This window comes from Patagioenas fasciata, chromosome 1 (assembly GCF_037038585.1).
Source record: "Patagioenas fasciata isolate bPatFas1 chromosome 1, bPatFas1.hap1, whole genome shotgun sequence".
Classification (NCBI taxonomy): domain Eukaryota; kingdom Metazoa; phylum Chordata; class Aves; order Columbiformes; family Columbidae; genus Patagioenas; species Patagioenas fasciata.
The window spans coordinates 121461133-121482458 of NC_092520.1; the positions used below are offsets into that span (position 1 = coordinate 121461133).

At 42.1% G+C, this 21326-nt stretch overlaps 1 protein-coding gene across 6 annotated transcripts in view; it reads right to left on the reverse strand.

The window, feature by feature from the left end:
- The window catches only part of CRACDL (CRACD like), a 66632-nt gene that overhangs the window by 9861 nt on the left and 35445 nt on the right, over positions 1–21326 (reverse strand). For 5 of the 6 annotated variants that reach the window (XM_071813660.1, XM_071813664.1, XM_071813669.1 and 2 more), the window contains 7 exons: positions 17347–17423; positions 16220–16385; positions 12954–13089; positions 12428–12592; positions 11789–11857; positions 8205–8435; positions 4487–6086 (listed from right to left, as the gene is read on the reverse strand). In XM_071813660.1, the coding sequence (XP_071669761.1) occupies positions 4487–6086; positions 8205–8435; positions 11789–11857; positions 12428–12592; positions 12954–13089; positions 16220–16385; positions 17347–17413 (2434 nt within the window). In that variant the 5' untranslated portion in view covers positions 17414–17423. The remainder of the gene's footprint in view (positions 1–4486; positions 6087–8204; positions 8436–11788; positions 11858–12427; positions 12593–12953; positions 13090–16219; positions 16386–17346; positions 17424–21326) is intronic. The other variant, XM_065847526.2, reaches the window with a different exon arrangement.

Consider the following 21326-nt stretch of genomic DNA (forward strand, 5'->3'; position numbering starts at 1 on the left):
TTTGTTCTGCCTAAATATTGTGGAAATGAATGTGTACACTTCTCATTGATAATTCGATATTATCCTTTAACATGTGTCACACTGGTTGTGTGAACAATAAGATGAAGATAAAACATTAATCTTTACATACAAAAAGAGATCTATGATTGACTTGTTATTGTGCATTCGTTTATACACACACACACACACACAGAGAAATACATACCTATTTCTGTCTATTGACAGACAGATATACTCAGTGCATTCAAGTGTATCTGGGGGGTGTGTGCTGCTTATATGGATAACCACTGCAAAGACGTATTTAAACATTACCCTGAGATTTAGGGATTGATTATTTTTTTAAGAGATGGCCTCAGATATTGTTGTACCTGTTTTCTTTAAATCTAGAAGCCTTTGTGCACACAAAATACAGTAGACTCTTCATAACATTTAAATCTCATACCTGAAAATTAACATCTTATGCTTCAGAGAGTGGTTGCTCTTTACATACATCCTTGCAGGCAAAAGGTCAGAGGCAGAATATTAGAGCCTTTTGAAAGTCATACCTCTAACAGCAAGCAAAGCTAACTTGCAGATTCCCTGCGTATTTTAAAAGCAAACATACTCAAAACTAATCCAAACAACTTTATACAGGGAGATAACACCCCCTGTATACAACGGTGTCATTGTTTTATAACACTGCTTATGCATGCATATTTAATTTCACACTGTTGTATCTTTGCTCATTTATAAATCACCAGTTATTTTAAGAAGGGCTTTACAAATGCATATGGCATTTAGTATATCCTGGCCTACATATTTCCCTTTGTTTATTAAAGCACTACATGCATTTGTGTCAGTGTACACACCCACTTCTTTAAAGTCAGACAAAGCTATTCTAAAAGATTTGGCTAAGTATTTCTGACATTTCTCTCTTCTCTAAGCTTCTCTGTGAGGTATTTGACTTTTGGTTGGATCTGTATCACTGATGCCAGGAGACTCTTTTTTTACACAAGGAACTGCTATGTTTGCATCAAAGTCTATTTCACTGCTGGAAAACAGCCATATTGCAAAATAGCCTGACACAACTCAAAAAGCAACTTCTTTTGGAAAAAAAAAAACTAAGACAGATTTCTTCTCAGCTGTAGCCAGGACAGCATTAAAGCAATGTCTTTTTTTACACAGAGAGAAACATTTTTCTTGTCATTTCAGAGCCTGTATTTGCCAAACAATACACACCACTTTCATTCACTGTTACATTCACTGTTACGTTCACTGTCTCTCCCTGAGCTCCTTTTCTCTGTTAGAGAATGTCTCCCTGCTACAGCTCCTCAGTTACTGATTTTTATAAATCCTAATATGCACATTCGCCCAGGTATTGCTTATGGCTTTGCTCCTCTAACAACCTGTTAGCATATGTTAATTGTTTCTGCCCTTTACAGGATTTACAGCAAAATGTATCAACCCAAAACAACACAGCTTAACCTTTTAATTCCTACAAATACTTGTGCCTTTGGTTCCAGAAACTTAAAAATTACTCCTCCTGGGGTGACTAATTTCACAAAGCCATTGAAGAGCCACCATGCAGGGTGACAGAGGCCTGGCAATCCCCAGATAGTTCCCCAGAAACCTCTGGAGAGCAGGAGCGCTGCTTTCACTGGGGTGGTGAGCCACTATCCCTCCCATAGCCTTGGGTACCAGGAGTGCTGAAAAAGCTAAAAATTGAACGGAACAAACCAAATTGCTCCTGCTCACCACACGACACAGCACACTGACTTTTTTGAGATGAGTGTACATGAGAAGGGAACTGCAAACCCTTACATCACCATTTCACAGTTCATCTTGTTCAGCACGGGGATTTCCTAACATGTAGTGGGAAGAAACTCCTTGACAGCATAAAGTGTCTCCTGATGGTGACCACAGCTCTTCAAAAGCGCTGATGAATTCAAGGGCTAGGAGGGGGCTGGGTGCCAGTGTTAAGGGTAGATGGACAAAATAAAGTGGGTGTCCCAGCCAATCAGGAGGCCAGAGATGGCTGGAAAGCCATGCAATCCACAAAGGGCCATGTTGATCATTGTCAGATTTCTCCTGCTCCCTATTCCCTGGGCTGAGGCACACATTTCAAAGAACCTAAAATGACATTTGGGCAGTGGTATTGCCCCACTAAGCCCTCATCACGTCCTGTTGCTCTCCTGCATCTTAGAGAGGGTCATCTCTTCCGGAGCCGCAGCGCAAATGCCCTCACCAAGGCTGGTGTGGTGCCAGGGCAACCAGAGGAGGTGAGGACACCTCGTTCACCCACAGCCAGGTCAGGCTGATGTGGCAACTTAGCACAAGGAGGTACTTGGTCAGATGTCTAAGTAGAAAGGTCTTCCGAGGGGTAGGAAGGACCCCAAGTCAGTTTGAAGCAGACTCCTTTGTATTTAGAATTAAACTATTTCTGAGTCTGGCATGCCCACATATCAGAACCCATTTACCAAGCAACTTGAAGTTGGAAATAGGTGGAAAACTGTAGCAGCTTTGCTTAAGGTGATACAGTAAGATCAGTGGGGCATTAGATAAGGAAGAAGACTAATTACCACTGCAGACAAATCTGAACCACTGTGTTAAACAACCCCAGGCCATATAGATTCGGTGTAATACTGTCAGGTGGAGAGGAACATTTCCAAAACAGGGCTCCTTGACCTGCAACTCCAGGTTCAAATTCCTGGTGTGTGCAACCCTGCCAGTGGAGCCAGGGCACAGCTCCTACCTGCAGACCCTATTTTGCAGAGGACTGTCCTGAGCCTGGAGGCAGGAGTCTCCTTCACCCTGGGGCTGAGGAGCAAGAAGAGAAGCCTGGAGGAGAAAGGTGGTCCCCAGCTCCATTTATTTCCCTTTTCCCTTCTCCAGCACTTGCTGTCCCCTGCCCCACTCCCGCTGCAGGCACCCGGGGCTCAGCAAGAGGAATGAAAAGACAGGCTGTGTGATGGAGTGTTGGTACCTCTGCTGCTTCCCTCTGCCCTCTGCCAGACCAACCCTGCCATGCCAGGTCTCCTCCCTTGTTCCTGGTATGACCTTCCTCAGAATCTCAATCAATCAGAGATTTGGGCGTCACCACAAATAATTAACTACTCCTCAGGGCAGGGCACGGGGCTGGGGCGGGGAAAAGCCCTTAAGGGAGGGCTAGGATTACACAAAGGGGGAGCACCTTGCTCATAGGGTGCAGGGAGGATCTGGCTGGATCGCTGTGGAAGCCTTGTCTGGCCATGGAGGCAGTGAATCCTTTATGGCTGCAGGGAGAGCAGGAAGCTGTAAACATGCCCAGACCCTTGCAAAACCATCTGCAATTCTGCAGCAGGTGACAACAGGAATCAGCTGTCTGGGGCCAGAAGGAAGCTTTTGTCACGCTACAGGACAAGTGGCTTGCTGTGTCCTAAGGTCTTCTTTTGGCTTGGTGTTTCCCCGCCTCTAAGGCCCAGAGACTGACCCCAGCTGGACAAGAGCAACCACGGAGGGGAGCTCTGCAGCGGCACAAAGAAACATTTTCATTGACTTGGCTGCAATCTCCTCCTGACATTCTTAACATCAAACTCGTGACCAGACAGATTCAGACCAGAGAAGAAGCTTCTCCCACTTATCAGAAGATGGAAGGATTTTTTTTTTTTTTCCTTTTGGCTGCTCTCTGAAGTAAAGAGCAGAGGTCTCCTGCTAGAAATGCTTGAGCATACTTCACCTCGCTTGTTTACTGTCGTTGCAAAGACTTCAGACAATGGTGCCACTTCCATTTCTTTCTGTTCCCTGCCTGTAGCACAAAGCATATTAGTCTCCAGAGGACTGATTTTTTTTTTTAACTCCAACCCAATTATATCATACAGACAACAGGGTGAAATTTAACAATCTCCAGTAGACAGGATCTTATGTTTTCTCCTGGCTTTAAACTCCAGAAAGCTGCACGGTAGTTATTTTTTGTTTTTAAACAAGGAATGAGTAATGATACAGATGGATAAATGAATAAGCAAAGCTCACATGAGACAATAAATAAATGGCGTGTTGAGCATGCCAGGCAGTTACTAGTGTTTCTGCCTCAATGCTATAGTATCAAAGAAGATGTAGAGGTTTGAGTCACTCATCCCATGCAGGGCACTCCACTTAATATGTGCTGGGCTTTTAAATTGCCATACAGCAGCTCTGAATGGGGATGCGTAGTGGCTTGATATTTCTGTTTAACAATACTTGCTAATGCACTTTATTTTTTGAGTGTCACTTTGAACATCCTTTAAACAATGCCCTGAAATGCAAAAATCACAGACAAAAATAACTTATTCTCTCTGCTGCTTCTTCCCTGCTGTCCTTCTGATACTCTTTTCAGCAAAGGAGAATCAAGGAGCAACATCACTGAAGGCAGAGCCGTCAGCTCGGACTCACCAGTGTTGCTATTGACACGACAGGGCTGCCTCACGCTCTCTCACCAATAAGGTCATTCCTCGTGAGTTAAGACAACTTTATAAAGTAGCGGGAGTCTTACCAGGCAATTTACAAGGATTTGGCTTTTTCTCCAAGTCTCTGTCTTCATTTCTGGATTCAGGAGAGTGAATTGCTTTGTCCTGCTTCTCCTTGTTTGCAGCAGTATTTGGAAGGGTGATGTTTTGTAAGGCTGGCTTTTTAGGCAATGGAGGTTTGCTACTAAGCTGTTCAGAAGACTTAGCTTTGGGTTTGATCTTTTGATTTAAAGAATCACCAATATTTGTATCGGCTGTTTTTTTGATCTGTGCCGTATCACCTTTCAGAAATGAAGTCAATCCCTCATTTTCTAAATTAATCTCTGCACTGTATCTTTTAATCCCTTTTGATTCTGGTGACGAGTTGTCTCTATATTTCAAGGACAGTGAGGTGGATCTAAGTTTCACTTGAAAAGGACTTTTATCTTCACAGCTTGGCTGGTTCTGAGGTATCACTGAAGAATCGCTTGGCACCGGCATCGCATCGACAGCCGGAGAAACGCAGCCAGCCAAAATTTCTGTAGGTTGGCCTAAGTTCTCAGAGTTGGACTCTGGCAGCCAAGCCTGCTTTTTGTTGCTACTTTTTTCCTCCTCCAGATCTGATCCCTTCTGCAAATCTTCTTTCCACTTCTCATTTCCCAAGGAGACCTTTTCTTTGGACAGGAAGAATCCAGTATTTAATGGGCTTTCCAACTCTGATCTTTCTGGGAAATGTAGGCTTCTGGTCCTTGGTCTCTCCCGTGCAGAGGAGACAGAAAACCTTCTCAAGGCATTGAGTTCATTGGCTGCTTTTTCAGCTTTCTTCTCCAAAAGTTCCTCCTTGTGGACCAGCAACTGACTGTTCTCCTTACCAGAAGCAGCTGCCTCTTGTGCTGTCTTTGTTTTCTCCAGGGAGCAGGAAGCAGATGGTCCCATCCATGTTGAGGAAGCAGGATGTGAAACATGGAATGAGTCCATGGGCTGGAAAGAGCCTATGCAAAATTGCTTGCTGGACTCTGACAACAGAGCAGCTTCTTTCTTTGTGTCTTTATTACAGGGCATTTCCACAGGTGTCTGTTCATCCTTCTGTATATTTTTTTCTGACCCTTCTTCAGATGCTATTTTACTTACTGAAAACACAGTAGGAGGCTCCTTATTTTCTTGATTTAAAATATTGATTGACACATCGCTCACATCCTCAGCCAACAGAACTGGTGTTTCTGAGGAATCCTCTTGCTTTTGTACTTCTCTGTCTGGACTAGAGTAGGAAGACGTTGCAGAATATTTGCCTCCTAACAGCAATGAGGACTCAGACTTCACACACGTTGTTTCCAGGGTTGGTTGGCAACCCTCTGGTTTATTCTCTGGTAGCGGAACTTCCTGTGCAACAGCAGACTCAGAAGTGGGCTGAGTCATCGCTGGTCTCGAAGCAGGAGGAAAGTCCTCAGGCATTCTGGGCTTTGGCCAGGAAGCCACATCCTGCGCTGCAGCTGTGCTGCATGGCAGTTCTTGATTGCTGGCTTTGAATACAGCATGTGGCAAGTCTGTCTGCCTCTCCTTTTCATCATCTTCTTCTTCTTCTTCTTCTTCTTCTTCTTCTTCTTCTGGGGTACAGCTCAAATCAGTCAGAGATTCAGACTGGGTCCTCTGCAAGAAAGAAATTCAGAAAGCCCCATCACCATGTACAAATTCACTTTTTTTCTTATTACATTTATAAGCGAGATCTTAGAGAGGAAGGCAATACTTGCCTCCAGTGCTGAGCTTGCTGTTTTGTCAACCTACGTACTGGATGCTTTTTTATTTAAGCAGATCCTGGAATATGTATTTAACTGATATAAAAGCAATGAGTGACACTTCCTCCTGCACAATTAGTGCTTTCATGCCTTTGTAGATGGCAAGTTTATCAAAACAATGGCCATTGGGCTGTCCTTGGCACTCGATTCCTCAGAACATACTGGGTATGTTGTGTTGCTCTCAGGCAAAAAGCAGCACTTGAAAGAGAAAAATCTGTCCCTTTGTATTTTGCTACTCCATACTAGCATTAAAAATAAAGCAACCCATTCTTCCTAAAGCATGATTCCGAAGAGGGAAGGGTACAGAGAAGGAAGATCAAAAACCTAACAAGTCCGTCTAGTTACGACACTTTATGCCAGCTGAGTATCTATGCCATATGGCCATCTTCTGTCTAATCCCACTGCCAGAGAGCATTATAGCCTTGCCTCCATCATGTAGAAGACTTCTGTTCAAGAGTTAGACTATAAGATAAATGTTTATAAATGCATATGTAATTATCTGTGAGGTCTTTTGATTAAGCTTCAGGTAAGGACTGGCTAAATATACAGGATTATTTGAAAGCACATTATGAAGCTGCTGAATATGCACTTTTATATAGTCCCTGGATTAGCTCACTGTTTCACTGTAGTTTGTTGGGTAAATACCTATTCTGAATGTAGGCCCTATTTCCAAGAACACAAAACTTGCACTCTGAAGAAACTTTTAGGGTTCTCTTCCAACTTCTCATTTTGAAAGTGTAATTGCAAAGACAGAGCTGCGATGCCACCTGCATTCACAGTCCACATACACAGGAACATAAATGCACAAGACATCGGTTAGCAAGAAGCAAGGTGTGCAGGCAGAGTTGGGCAGGAAAATATTAAAAATGGTATTATCAAAAGATGTGAACACCCTCCATGGGAACCCAGGAGAGCTCAGTCACCTGGCAGTTTATGGGCACACTGGACAAAGCAATTGTCTTTTGGTACAATGTTACAATGGAAGAAGAGGTTTGATCAGTGAGTGATTGCTTTACATGCATTTCCAGATAACTGGCTTTGTTGTGGTGCTCTATCGAGCCAAAAGATCACTCACAGATTTTGCAAAATACACCATATGAGTGAAAGTAATACTTAGAGACAGAGGAAATAATATTCCTGGTGTTAAGTAAGCCAATTTAGTGGCTTTAATGTGTTTAAAACACTGAAAGAAATCACAAACAATAAAATAAAAATACTGTAGTAAGAGCTACAAACTTTAGTTTTGAAAGCGGAGAGAAAGAAGAAAAATGAAGCTATGCCCCTCACAAGATATGACAAAGAATCTGATAAATGGTGTTTTAAAAGGATGGCTTTAAAACAACGTTTATAAAATAATAATCACTTTTTAATAGTTTTTAATAGTATACTTTTTTTTTTTTTTTTTAATGGAGACTTATTTTAAGTCTCTAGTACACGTAAAGGGTTTACAAGTTTTGGAGCAGGGAGAGAGCTGAATTAAGAACAGACCTAATGAACAGAATTCAGTTCCAATTAATAGGTCACAATTTATTCTTTCTTTACTTTTTGAAAACATAAGCCAAATTATATTTGGGAAGTTAAAACAGCTCCATCAATAGTCCCTCAACGACTCAAGATTTTACAGGATCTTTCAGACTAGGAAAAATACACAGGCTGATCATAACACTTCCAACAAAGTTTTTTTCAAGTAAGAAATGAAGCTGTCAGCCCCAACTTCTGCATCACAAATAAGATACTAAATTGTATTGCATGGTAAATTCAAGAAGAAATTGTTACAGAAACTCATAATATTTAATCTGTTCCTAGTGTCTACTCCAGCTATGGAGCCTCATCAAATAACAGCTATTAAAACCCAATCAAATATCCAGGCCACAATCTGACTTTTCTTATCATATCTGAGTTTGAAATATAAAGTCCAGTAGGAACTTTCTGGTTTGGTGTCACAGGTGACACTGCTTATTTTTGAAAGTACCTGAGAAAATCTTCTCATTTTGCTGGATCTCTGATTCCGGGGTTTTATTAAAAGCTTGTGTTTAGCAGCAGAATTGTCCAAGCAAGAGGAAAGCTCAGGTGGAGTGTCAAAATCAGCTGCAGGCGATATGGTACTGTCAGATATCTGGGGAGTTCCAGTTTTAGCACTTCCATGCCTGGGGAACAGCTGACTGTCTGTAGAGCAAGATCTAGAAGAACGACCCAATGTAACCTGAAAAAAAAAATATGAATTCCCAAATAGAGAATAAAAAAAAAAAAAAAAGAAAGAAAACAAAGACATGGTAATAACAATTCTGCAAAGAAGAGGCCATGTTTATGGGCATTTTAAGGTTGCTTCTTTTTCTTTTTGACATCTCTTTAAAATACATTGCATTTCCTATTTTTGCATGTGGAGTATCAGTGTTAGCAATTCTGTGTTTTTAGCTGCTTGAATACCGTGGTATACTGTTCAGTGGAAAGGACCAAGTCACATTTAACCAGAAGAACTAAAGCACACAAATACACAGCCACCATGTTTTAGAAGACAGATTTATGAAGAGTATTCAGTTTTGGAACGTAAAGGGCCAGTTTCCTTTCTGCATCTGTCCTCCAGCACCTGTGTCTGGGCTCGTACCCACAGATAGGCTGGGCTGGAGCATCTCTAGCTTACTATCCTTCATCAGATCCCTCACAACTCTACAACACCCTCCTAAAGACAAAATAATCAAATGTCAATTGTGTTGACACTTAAATCACCTCATGTATTTATATCTGTAAAATAACTAGGAAGTTTAGCCGAAACATAACATTTCATTTACAGACTATTCTGGGGAAGGAAACCATGGGCAATTCCTACTAGAGGCCAATACCCCATCCAGAAACAAGTCCTGAATGCTTCAAGGGGTGCAGCACTTTCACAAGGCTGGAATTCAGCTTGCCTGCGCACTTCACCAAAACCTACCCCAGTCTCAGGGCTGATGCAAAAAGAAGACTGAAAAGTTTATGAAAAATGACTTTTAAAAGGTTTCTTCCTTTATCTCAGATTCAGTTTCTGCAGATAGGCGAACTTATATTTCCAAACCATCTGTCATAGCATTAACATGACCTCTGACAACTCATGACCACTCCCTTCATAGGCTTGAAATTCCAGTTCATTTCATTAGAGGAGCTTTCCTCCTTTGCATGCTTTCTTCTGAGGGCTCTCTTCTTTCTTCTCTCTTCTCTCTTCTTTATTCTCTCTTCTTTCTTCTCTCTTCTTTCTTCTCTCTTCTTTCTTCTCTCTTCTTTCTCTTCTTTCTTCTTTTTTTCTCTTCTTTCTTCTTCTCTCTTCTTCTTTCTTCTTTACTTCGATTTTCTCTGGAAGCAGTATTTTACTGAGGGGGTTGGAGGGGAGAAAGGGAGAGCAGGATAGTGTTCATTTTATTTAGGGAGGGAAAAAGCATCAGTGTTCTTTGCAAGTAGAGTTCTGCATTATGCACTGCAGTCAAAAGATACTGTGTAGTGTGGCAAGGGCCTGCTACAGCTTCCTCAACAGCCAGGGGAAAACTCCCATTGATTTTAGCGGAGGCTGGATCCACAGCTTCCGATCGTGCTTTCTATTAAAAAAAAAAAAAGGCAAAATAGCTCAGCTGTGCTGAATAATGGATGCTCTCATTAATTTTCACTCTATAATACCTACAGCCTAGTACTCAAACATGACTAATGTACAACAAACGATATGTGGCTGCATTATACATTAGTATCTAACAGTGAATACATTGACATTTCAGCTCCGTGATAAAGACGCAGCACATGTTTCCTTTCAAGGCACGTCATTGTTTGCCTGCCTTTCTTCTGGCTTCTGCTTTTCCTCGAGAGCTTTCCATGTCTCTTGTTGGCAGTGCTCAGTGTTGGCCATTATGCTGGAAAATCAAGAATCTGGTTTGTTACTTAAATTTCAGCAGCCCGAGTAAATGCCAGGTTGGAGCCGGCTGTAGAAGTTGCCTGTCCCATGAAGCCTGGCTCTGGTGAAGCCTGATGGAGAACGGGACAGATGGCAGATCCCTTTCTCCAAATCTCACATACACATGGCTCAGTTGTCCTTCAACTGGTTGTGCTGGGTGGCACAAGGTAGGGGATCATGAGGGAACCCCATCCCCAAAGCCCAGATGGGACAGTCGCAATCCTTTTCTCCCCTCTTCAACCCAGGAAAGCTTCCAAGAAACAGCAAGGTGCCACTGCTGCCCAAAACCTCAGGGCTGTGTTGTGCAAAACTCTTCAGCCCCGCGAGCTGGTCTCCTCTGACTTCTAGAAGCAGGGCCGATCTCTCCGAAATGACCGATAGCAGACCCTGCAGTTTTGGAGGAAAGCCTTCAGATGGGGATACTTTCCGGCTGTGCTCTGAAACTGGACTGGGATGAAGAGAGCTCTGAGCTCAGTGATGGGGCATGTGGAAAAAGCTGAGCAACCGCAGAGTCACCACCGTGTCTCAGGAGTCAGCGAGTGAGTCAGAGTGATGTTAATGGAACAACAGGGAGACATAAATCCTCCTGTAGCAAATGTGCATCTGGACTGGGCAAATTCACAGTGAGCCTATACCAGTTTTCAAGAAATACCTTTTTCACATGTTCTCTCTTTTTTTTTCAACATACTAAAATTTCCCTCCATATAAGCAGTTTTTCAAACAGCTTAATGTGGAATCCAACAAGTGTGGCCAGAAATCCCTGCTGAGCCCTGCTGCAGCTGCCCTTGAAATACATTTTGCATAATTAACCAGGAATAGTCAGCTCAGGACACACTTCTCCATTTCCTTTCTGCAATTCCCCTCCACCCCTCCTTCTATTTCTAGAAAACACTTTTTCCTTTATCCCCTATGTTGTTTCCACCATGACTCCAGCTACAGACAACTACAAGGGACTCTTCAGAGCCTTTCCAAACTGCCCTTTAATCAGCCAGAAGGGCTGGCTGCTGATTGAAGAAAGCCATCTATTTGCCTGTACTCGTGCCCTGAAAACATCACTTCAGCAAAATTCACAGCTCGCGGCTGGCTCACGTGGGCACAATCCGACTGAAGGCTGGACCTCTGACTCCTCAGCAGCAGCGTCAGCCACTGCCACCAGGCAAACACTTTCTGTATCGGTGTGAGGTAACCTTGTACTTAAAGCAAGGGTCTGGGCAGATTTCAGAGGATCTAGATTTTGTTCACAGCTCCTCAACAGGCTTCCTCCTTTACCCTACGTGTGGAACACAAGCAGCCTTTCCTGCAATTTCCCATCTTTGAAAAAAGGCATACGGTTTCAATGTCTAAGTCTAGTTGGTCATGCTTGGAGATTAAATCATATCTGTGAAGTTTGCTAAGGGATATGAGCTGTTCTAGAGAGCTTAATTTTTATCAATGGGAGATTACTTGGCGTCAGAATTATGTTGATAAATAATCATAACTTTTATGTTAGATTAAAAAACACAGCAAACGGGCATGCAATTACACACACACACATGGTTGGTTTTTTGCAGCAGACAGGCAACAAAATCATATTTATATCTTACATGAAAAAAACCCTTAATATATGTAACTGCTTGGCCCTTAATACATTTGGCAGAAGTTACCTGTTCTTCTTCTTCACTGCCTGTTCCAGCTAAACTCAAAGAGCTAAGGTGCTTGTGAGAGTCAGAGAACTGTGGGATGGAATGAGGAAGAGATTCAGTAAAAGATGACAAACAAGGTGGATATACTTGCAGAAACTATCTACACAAAGTGCACACAGGAATTGACAATGTAAGTTGTTTTTCTCTATAGTCTTAAGGATTAGCAAGGACACTGCAACCATAAAGCATAAGACATGCAGATAAAGAATGAAATAATGTATAACAAAACTATAATTTAAAAAGAAAAACAGTTTCAAATTATTTCATGTTTCTTTTTCTGATGACAGTCGAGAAAAACATTAAAGAAGAGAACTCTCTTGTCAGCACATTCAAGCGAGAACCCAGCATCCCCATGCATGCATACAAACACATCCTCTCCTTCCTAGTTCTGCATTTTCTGGCACGATATTTATATTTTAACAGGAACAGGGATTCTAAGTAGCTGTTTACACAGAGAGATAGCATTTTCCCATTTTGAGTAAGGTAATTCAGGCATAAAGTAGTGATACATATAGCAAACCAAATAATTTATTCTGCCTTCCACGCATAGGTAAAACAAGTCATTAAACATTGATTTTTGTCAACACCAGAACTACTCACTGTTGTTGTCATGCCTGAATTTAAGTTTTCACGGAGCAAAGACATTTCTGGAGGGCTCCTGGGTAATCCATCATCCTCAGAACTGGTCCCAGCATCCTCTGTTCGCTTTGCATGAAGTCCAAATGGAGGCGGAGGTCCCAATTTCATGGTAGGCTGGAGTTTCAGCTTCAGCATGGCATAAAATATATTAGCATATGATAGTGATGGAGGTTTCCCCAGCACATTTTTTAGCTCAGGTCAATGAGTTACCTTTATTTTAACTTCACAATTAAATGATCCAGAGCACAAGACATCTCACTTGAGACATTCTCTTAGGGAGTCAAACAACCTATCATTTTTTCAACTATCATTTAAGTAAAGCAAGATATAATACTGCTGTCTAATTAACAGATGTGACATTTAATGTAAGCTGCAGACAGATGTTACTTACTAATCAAACGTTAAACCACAAATATTATCCCCAAAACTCAAGCCTGGTAAGCCATTCCACTTGTTGCATTTGAGAAAATTATGTTGTATAAATTACCTGTAAAGCTCTAATCCGATCAGAAACGTTTTCTTGGGAAAACACTCTTACTGGCCTTGCAGGCTCTTGCCCAGTCTCAGGGATGAAAATGCTATCATGCGACAAAGCTCTGCTTCCCATAATGCCTTTATGTCTCCTGGAATAATACAACAAATGAGTGAAAGCAGACAGACTTTTTTGCCAGTCCTATTACTCTAAACTCAGGTGATCTGTTAAACATGGAGCAGGAGACGGGTGTGTAGCACGCATCACTCACCAGAGTCCAGACTTCACTGTGAACTAAATACAGTCATTCAGGCTAATCTAGGGAACACCTTTAAAAACCAAACAAAAACTTGCAAATGCCGTTATCTGTCACATTAACAAACTGAAGCAAGGTTAAAGACAGTTTAACCCCAGTGACTGAGTTATACGGCTTGGGAAAGCTGCTGCCCCTCGGCTGGCAGCCAGCAGCTGGGTGCTGTGACAGGGCCACAGGTGAGCCCAGGTGCAAAGTGAAGGGAATTCACACAAACAAGGCCGTACCCAAGATGGACTGAATTGTTCCTAACATAAGAACGGGTCTTGCAAGTGACTGACCAACACCATAGGAAGAATAAGTACCTTTTACTATTTAAGTGTGGTACAGCATTTAGCATATCTCTGCAATGCAGGTCATTAAGAAAAATAGGCAATATAGTTTTCACATAGAGTCATTTGCATAAATCTTTACCAGATGCTTATAATGTCCTGTGCTCCGTATCAAGATCCCCGGGATTTACCCTTACGAGCCTGAAGGACACATTTTTTAATGGACATTCTTTGTGGGCTGGTGAGAGGAAGCGAGAGATGCTTTGTGGGTAACTTCTCTCATACTCTGTTTCGTGCTTTTGATGCATGTGGTGCTGTAACTTTTTTTGCAAATGTTACATGTGGGGCATGAACAATTTGTTTCCTCGTGGCAACGGTACAAGAGACCCACAGACAGACAGCTTGCTGCTAGGAGGTCTCTTGTGCCCATTTTCCTCAGCTCTGTTCACAGCCTGAGTAGGGACCAAAAATATATGCACATGGCATTTCTTCTAGGACTCCCTTCTTTTAATTTTTTAAAGTAAGACAGCTATGAAATGGCAAACCAGAACACAGAACTGCTTGGGTTCATGTAAGTATCAAGTTAATTTAACAGACACTCTACAGAAGCAAGAAAGAAAGACAAGAACTGTGTATTTTTGGATCTTAGATACTGTCACAGGACATTCAGCAACATAAACAAACATGGCAGAAAATAACATTTTCCTTGTAATGGCTGCTATAAATATGTTTGATAAAACAATAACAGGAAAAAGTTGATTTGTATTCCTGTTGCAGAAGGAAGGAAAGCCTGCTGCTTCTGCTTAATGCATTACAGACATTAGAAGAAGAATTTATCTAAGTGAAAACGTGATCTCTGCAATGATTCCAGAGTCAGACGGATCTATAGCAATTTGCAAAATAAGTGCCAGGCAGGGCTGTGATGGCTGCTCAATGCACCGACATATTACAAAGACTGCAGTGGCAGTCAGATAAGCAGCATTGTTCCATGTGCACATTTACACCAGTGTGCTACCTTTGCTTTCTCTTTCTAGCAGACATGCACCTCCCAGATGTATAGTGGAGGTACCTTGGATGTCTCCTCAGATTATGAGTGCTTGAATTGATTTTCCTTCCTTTCAAGGAATTTCCTGGTCTTTGTCTGTCTAAGCAAATACTAAGGAACAATAAGGTATCAACCCTGCAAGTAACAGCATAGAAACATGGCACAACCTGCCAAAGATTGTACCCACTCGGACATGACCTTGTTGAGTTGTACGTGAAGGGGAGAAAATTTGCGCATCCATGTCTTAAAAATACGTTGTCAAACAACAACCCTATAGCTCACTGTAAGACCTGGTGCTGCCAGCCAGGAACCCCTGGGGGCTTCAAACTGGACTATTACTGTTGCCAATGCCACAGGAAAGAAAAAAAAAAAAAAGTTAATAATTTATTTTGGTTGTTTGGCGCTGCCTGGTGGCCGTGTTGTATAATGTCATATTAACTGGCTGGTATGGTTTGCCTCTCCCATCCCCGGGCACAGCAACATCTCATGCCTGAGGACCAGGAGGCTTGTTGTGAGAGGCACAATATCTGTCAATGCAAGGACTTGCTTTTTAGGCAGCCAAGGGGCTCCTCAGTCCATCTCTCCATCCAGGAATACATTTGAACTTTAGACTGGGTTTCTCGTGGTTACCCTTCAGCAGTGGGGAACATTTTGGTAATGCCTGAATGAAAACAGGATTTTCAGAGGCAAACAAATACACAGGCCTGGTCTAACTACAGACATTAAACCACCGGTATCTACATCGGAGCTGGTCACCCTGGCTCCTGTTTACATTCAGTGGGGAGAAACAGAATTGTAGAACGTCTTGAGTTGGAAGAGACCCATAAGGATCATTGAGTCCAACTCCTGTCCCTGCCTGTAACAACCCCACAGTTCACACCATGTGTCTGAGGGCGTTGTCCGGTCTCTTCTTGAACACTGTCAGGCTTGGGGCCGTGACACCTCCCTGGGGAGCCTGTTCCAGTGCTCCACCACCCTCTGGGGGAAGAACCTTTTCCTAATGCCCAACCTAAATCTCCCCTGGCACTTCTAGAGCCTGGTTCACCTGAATAACTCCAGAGATCTACACAAGAACGATACAAGCTCTCTTAGTAATGTTGACTTATCTCTGCTGATTATAAAAGGCAGCTGGTGACTAACTCAGATGCAGACATTCATCCTTTGGTCAGGCGAATCCCATGTACACAGAGGAAATAAAGGCTTCGCAGCCCCTGGCTGCTGCTGATTTCAGTTCCAGTCATCACCTTATCCCTTCCTTGCTTTCAAAACCTGGTGTAAACAGCTAGGCATCTACATTTCTTTAGCAATCCTTAGGAGTTGCATCTTAGGGGAATAAGACAATTCTGGTAAGATACAAGCTGAGTATCTAATTAATTTTTAAATATGGGAATTACATTCTTTTGAAACAGTAACCTAAGGCTTATTTATGATTAAATGAAAGCTTTTTTAGTTATTATTTCTTGTTGTGCTCCATCCAATTCCCTTGCGATTTCTCTTGCATCAGCCATTTTAATTTGTGCTTTCCTTAAAAAGGCAACTGTTTGAGAATGCAGCATTCTGAACGAGAGGAGGAGGCAATTTGGGGTGTATTTCACCTACAAACACTGTAGCAGTTCTGTATTTGTTTGCCAGCTAGAGTCTAAAGACTTACTCAAGTTCATCTTCAGAATCATCATTAACGTGCATGTCCTGAGAGGCTGCGACGTCACTTGTTGACTGGAATAACTTCAGACCACTGCTCCCGGAAGACGACGTGTCTTTCCTTTTCTTTTTACCAAAAAACTTTTTGAAAGATTTGAACTTTGATTTTTTCTTTCCTAAGTGAAGAGCCATAAAGAAGATGCAATCAGCAGCACGTGCAAGTTTTTGGAACAATAATAATTCCTTTATAATTTCTGCATAGGTGGATTTTTTTCATGGAAAATGCAAAAAAAGTCTGCTCTTGCATTAATGTTTTTCAAGACTATACTAATAACATGAAATTACTACTGTCTTGGAGAATAGATTGTAATGTTTATGACACATAAGAAATCATTTGCAGTGGAGAATCTTTCTTAACAGAGTTTCTACTTGCTTCTTGAGAAAATTAGACTGTGAAGAAAAACTGTGGTATTAACAGCCTGGGATACAGTTAGAACAAATTACGGCTTGGAAACCCACTGCCTTTGTTCAGCAAGCTAAATAATGAAGATAAGGCAAATGTTACCAAAACCAATTTAAATGTAGAAAAGGCTTACACAGGTGGAATGTGCAGTGTCAAGAGGCTAATGCTTTCAAAAAAGTCAGTTTTATAATACAAGGCAGAATATTTTGAATGCTAATTACAAAACTCAATGGATCACAAAGTACTAAACTAGAAATCAAGCAATAATCTTGAAAAGCAATGCTAGTCTGCTTACTGAGGAAAGACCTTAATTAGGACCAGTTGCAAGCTTTGTGAAGGGAGCTACTTAAAACTAAATCAGAGTTTTGCACAAGACAAGCCAACAACTTGTGCCTGTCCCACATAAGCTGGCACAACAGCCCTGTGAGGCATCCCTGCCAGCACTTCACTTATTGTCAGATTTTGTTGGGTAAAAAAGTTAATTTGGTCACAAGATGCTACAAAAATCTTACTTCAAGTCTCTGAAAATGTCAAAAATATAACAGCTCTTGGAGACAGGAGGAGAGAAAGGAAGAATGTGTTCTCTAAACAATTCACTTTTATGATGGAGCTAAGCCATTGAAGCTTGAGGAGTCAATGCACTTTTCATTCACTGAGGAAGGCAGCAATTCTACCTGAATTGTCCTCTCCATCTCCTTCAGTCTCTCGCATCTTAGGGTCCATTATCCTTGAGGAACTCATGTGACAGCCACTAAAGAAGGTAGAAAAAGTGTCACTCAAATCAACAAAATAAAAGTACTTCACTATATATGTGTATACACAGACAGGCAAGTAACTAAAATACAGAAGTGTAAAACGATATATTATGTATAGGCTTTTAATATATAAACACATAGACAACATATGTCTAAATACATATATCTCTATATAAATATACATACAAAATAAAAAAAAAACATCCTATAGGATGAACCTTACTAGGCAAAGGTATAATAAGTTCCATAGACTATTTCCACTTTCATAAGACAATAGTACAGTCTGGTTTAGCTAACCAACTAGCCTCTCCTGACCAAAAACTGAGTTTGATGAGATTCTCAAATGCTTCTAAAGGCATGCATCAGAGGAGGTGGGCTTCTTTCACTCTCCCTCTCTGGGCCTATTCAGGACCACAGATAAAAAGTTCTTGTGATAAGTAACATGTACATTTGGGTAACATGTACAATTAATGTTAGTGAAGAACTGCATGTATTTTTCCTTTATATCTAAATTGAAGTACTCTACAGATTCTAGTTTCTTCTTTTTTTAAGGAACTTGTGAAATGGTAACGACTCTTTTTACTCCTTTGGAGAAAAATACAAGTAAAAATAAAACCATCTATTTTCTTATTTTCTTCTCTCTTCTTTGCTTTTTGGAAGCAAAACATCGTTTTGCTTATTAAGGCTCCTAAATTAAAAATACATTTCCAAAATTGTACATGTCCCATGCCTGAGGACAGAATATCTGTAATTTAAAATGCACATCCAGAGCAGCAGGCTCTTTGTGCTCTCTTCTCTTCATCGGGAGAGCCGTAGTTTCATGGTCAAGGCAGAATTAAGTCACAGACTGCATGATGCAGAGTGACTCTGGGTGACAGATGCTCACGCCACAACCTGGACGGGAAGGTGAGTACTCTGTGGCTATTTTGATCCCCTGAAGCATCAGCAGACTTAAGTAACAAGGCTCGTAAATTCAATAATTTAGCAAAATGGAAAGGAAACATTTATTACTCAAGTCTAAACCACAACACATCGCCTGAACCATTGGCAAGCACTTGAGCCGTGCCATGACGAACAGCTGCACGACAGCAAAGAGAAACACAAACATGAGGGTCAGCAACTTTTGGTCAAAGGCATCTATTACATAGGGAGAATTAGTAAGGAACTGGCCCTAGAAAAGACAAGACACGGATGATACATGTATTTTTAAAGTAAATTGTGGCTCTGGCATACCTAGTCGATTATTAAATAGGTTCGGGGTGCCTCAGACTCACACTGCCATGTTGCAATGGCAGGAGTGCAAATCAATCCCTTCAAAGCCTCAGCTGCTCTATGCATGTCCCACGGCACCCATGCTCTTATCATCTGCATCCAGAGGTGGGATCCTATATTCTCTATATAAATTATGGATGCCGTAACTAAGATCCCCAGCTGTGGCCCACTGGAATAATTCTGCTGCACCCAGCTGCATTCAGGTGAGGGTGTATTTTTTAATCCAAATGTTTATATGCCATACTTTGCCAGTTCTGAATAGCAAAGGGACTGCAAGATGAATACCCACATAATGGAAATGTTACTTTGAAACACGCTGGCAAGTATAAACACATTCTCTCTGGCAAAATTCAAGCAGATAATATATTACATTTCTGACAATCCAGAAATGTGCTGTTGTCCAATCTCAAACCTTAGCAGCCAATTTTCTAGAGAATAAAAAAGATTTTTAAAAAATTATTAGCTCCACTATAACGTCAGAAAAGATTTATGTGACCAATGTGTGACGCAGAATCACAGAATGTCCTGAGTTGTAAGGGATCCACAAGGATCATCAAGTCCAGCTCCTGATCCTGCATATGACAACCCCACAGTTCACACCATGTGTCTGAGAGTGTTGTCCAGTCTCTTATTGAACACTGTCAGGCTTGGGGCCGTGACACCTCCCTGGGGACATCTGAAGTCATGAAGTGTTACCACTGGGTGTACCAAACATATGGGGACAGTAACACATGACCAGGGGTGCAGCATACATCTCCTCACTTAGGAGAAACAGAAAGACACTGAACTCTGATGAGCTTTCTCTTTGCCAGCTGTACATCTTGAAGCAAGGTCCTCACTCCCCTTCTGACCTCATGTGGCCATTTTTCAGGTCTGCCATGTTTCTGCTGTTTTCTAAGGTTATTTTAAGAATTACCATGTCACTCCAAAAAGTGCCCAAGATCTGGAGAAGGCAGCCTGCCACCGCTGTGCTTTTGGGGATGTCCCCTGCGAGGGTGCAGCAAGGAGCACAGGGCTGGAGCACTGGCTTGCAAAAAGAGCCAGGTCCTTGGCCAGGTCCCACCACCGCTGCCAGAGTTGTCCCCAGATGGCTCCCCAGTGTCACCTGGGAGAAGAGCTGGCTGCCGCGCTGTGGGAGAGCTGCTGCAGAGATCCAGGCAGCATACAGGGAGGAAGGTTGCCTGGGTAAGACAGCTCTGGAGCAAAGAAGAAAGCAACCCGAGGTGCGGGTCAGAGGCACCAAAGGTGGAGGTGACAGGGGGTGCAAGCACCAGCAGCCTCAGCCTCCCACGCAGGAGCCCAGAGACTCTGATGTCCCCAGCAGGGACACAGCTATTTTAAGTTTTGGTAAATAAATCCTAGAAGTTTGCGTCAGATGGGCAATATTGGTTCTGCAGTGGGGGGACTGTAAGGCTTTTAGAAAAACTGCATCTCAACTCTGTGTGTGATTACAAGGACTGAGGAACTGTATGGACCTTGCACATGGATGTACCTCAGGTTTTCAGTTCAAAAGGCAAGTTTCCAGCCCGAACCCAGAGTTTGATGTGACTCTCTCACACACAGGAGGAGGAGGACAAGACAGCAGCAGCCCTGGCCACAGTCACTTTGTTGTGCAAACACACGCTGTGACGAGGACCACGAGGTGCAGCCACTCGCCCAGAGCCAAGGGTGCGGGAGAAGTTTTATGGCTGCTGTTACCTAGGGGACTTTTTGTTTGTGTCAAGAGACGAACAGGCACCCATTTCCTTGACCTAAGGACAGCAGGAAGGTGTTGGCAGGCGACAGAGAGGACTGCAAGGAGTTGCGAAATGTTTGGCAGGTGGCACGCTGGTGGCTGGGTTTTTGGAAGAACGCTCGAAAGTCAACAGATCAGTTTTCAGCAAACCCTGATATTAAGCAAATACTGAAGCTGTGACTTAGCTTGCCTGAGTGTTTTGCCAAGTGATGGTTTCCACTGGAGCAATATCCTAACAGAGTGTGAAGAGATCCTGGCCTCACTGGGCATTCAAAGGCTGCCAGAGATCCCTCAGCAAGCAGGGTCCTGTCCCGTTTGAGGTCTCACTGAGCCCAGCTGCAGGCAATCACATTCATTTCTATCTTAAAATTCACGATGATGTTTTTACTGACATGGTGAACGTTGTTTTTCTTTTTAAATGCTTCCTTTGCTGAATGCTGTTAGAGAAAATCTGGTTTTCACCTGCTCACCATGCACTATTTTCTTTCCCAAATATATAAATTCAGAGCACTGTTCTATCTATATCTCCTCTTTTTTCCTTCAATATAACCTATTCTAACAATTTTAACAATATCTTTAGGCATGTTTTCAATCTTCCAAGCTTTTTCCTCAGCATCTGTAACAAAGCCTCCATTATTAATACATTAATCACAGGTGAGATTCAATTAAAACATGATACTTTAGAGGAGAAGGGGAAAAAAAAGGAACAAAAAACCAACAACAGAGGCCAAAGTTTAGCCTTGGTATGACTATAACTGCTTGTCACTTCTCTGATGTAAACAGAGATTCAAATGCTTGCTCTGGAGCTAAATTTTATCTTCTTCAAAGCTTTACTTAAAAATCTATGTCAGCCTACAAGCTTAATATCTGTTCAATGAAATGCTGACAAAAT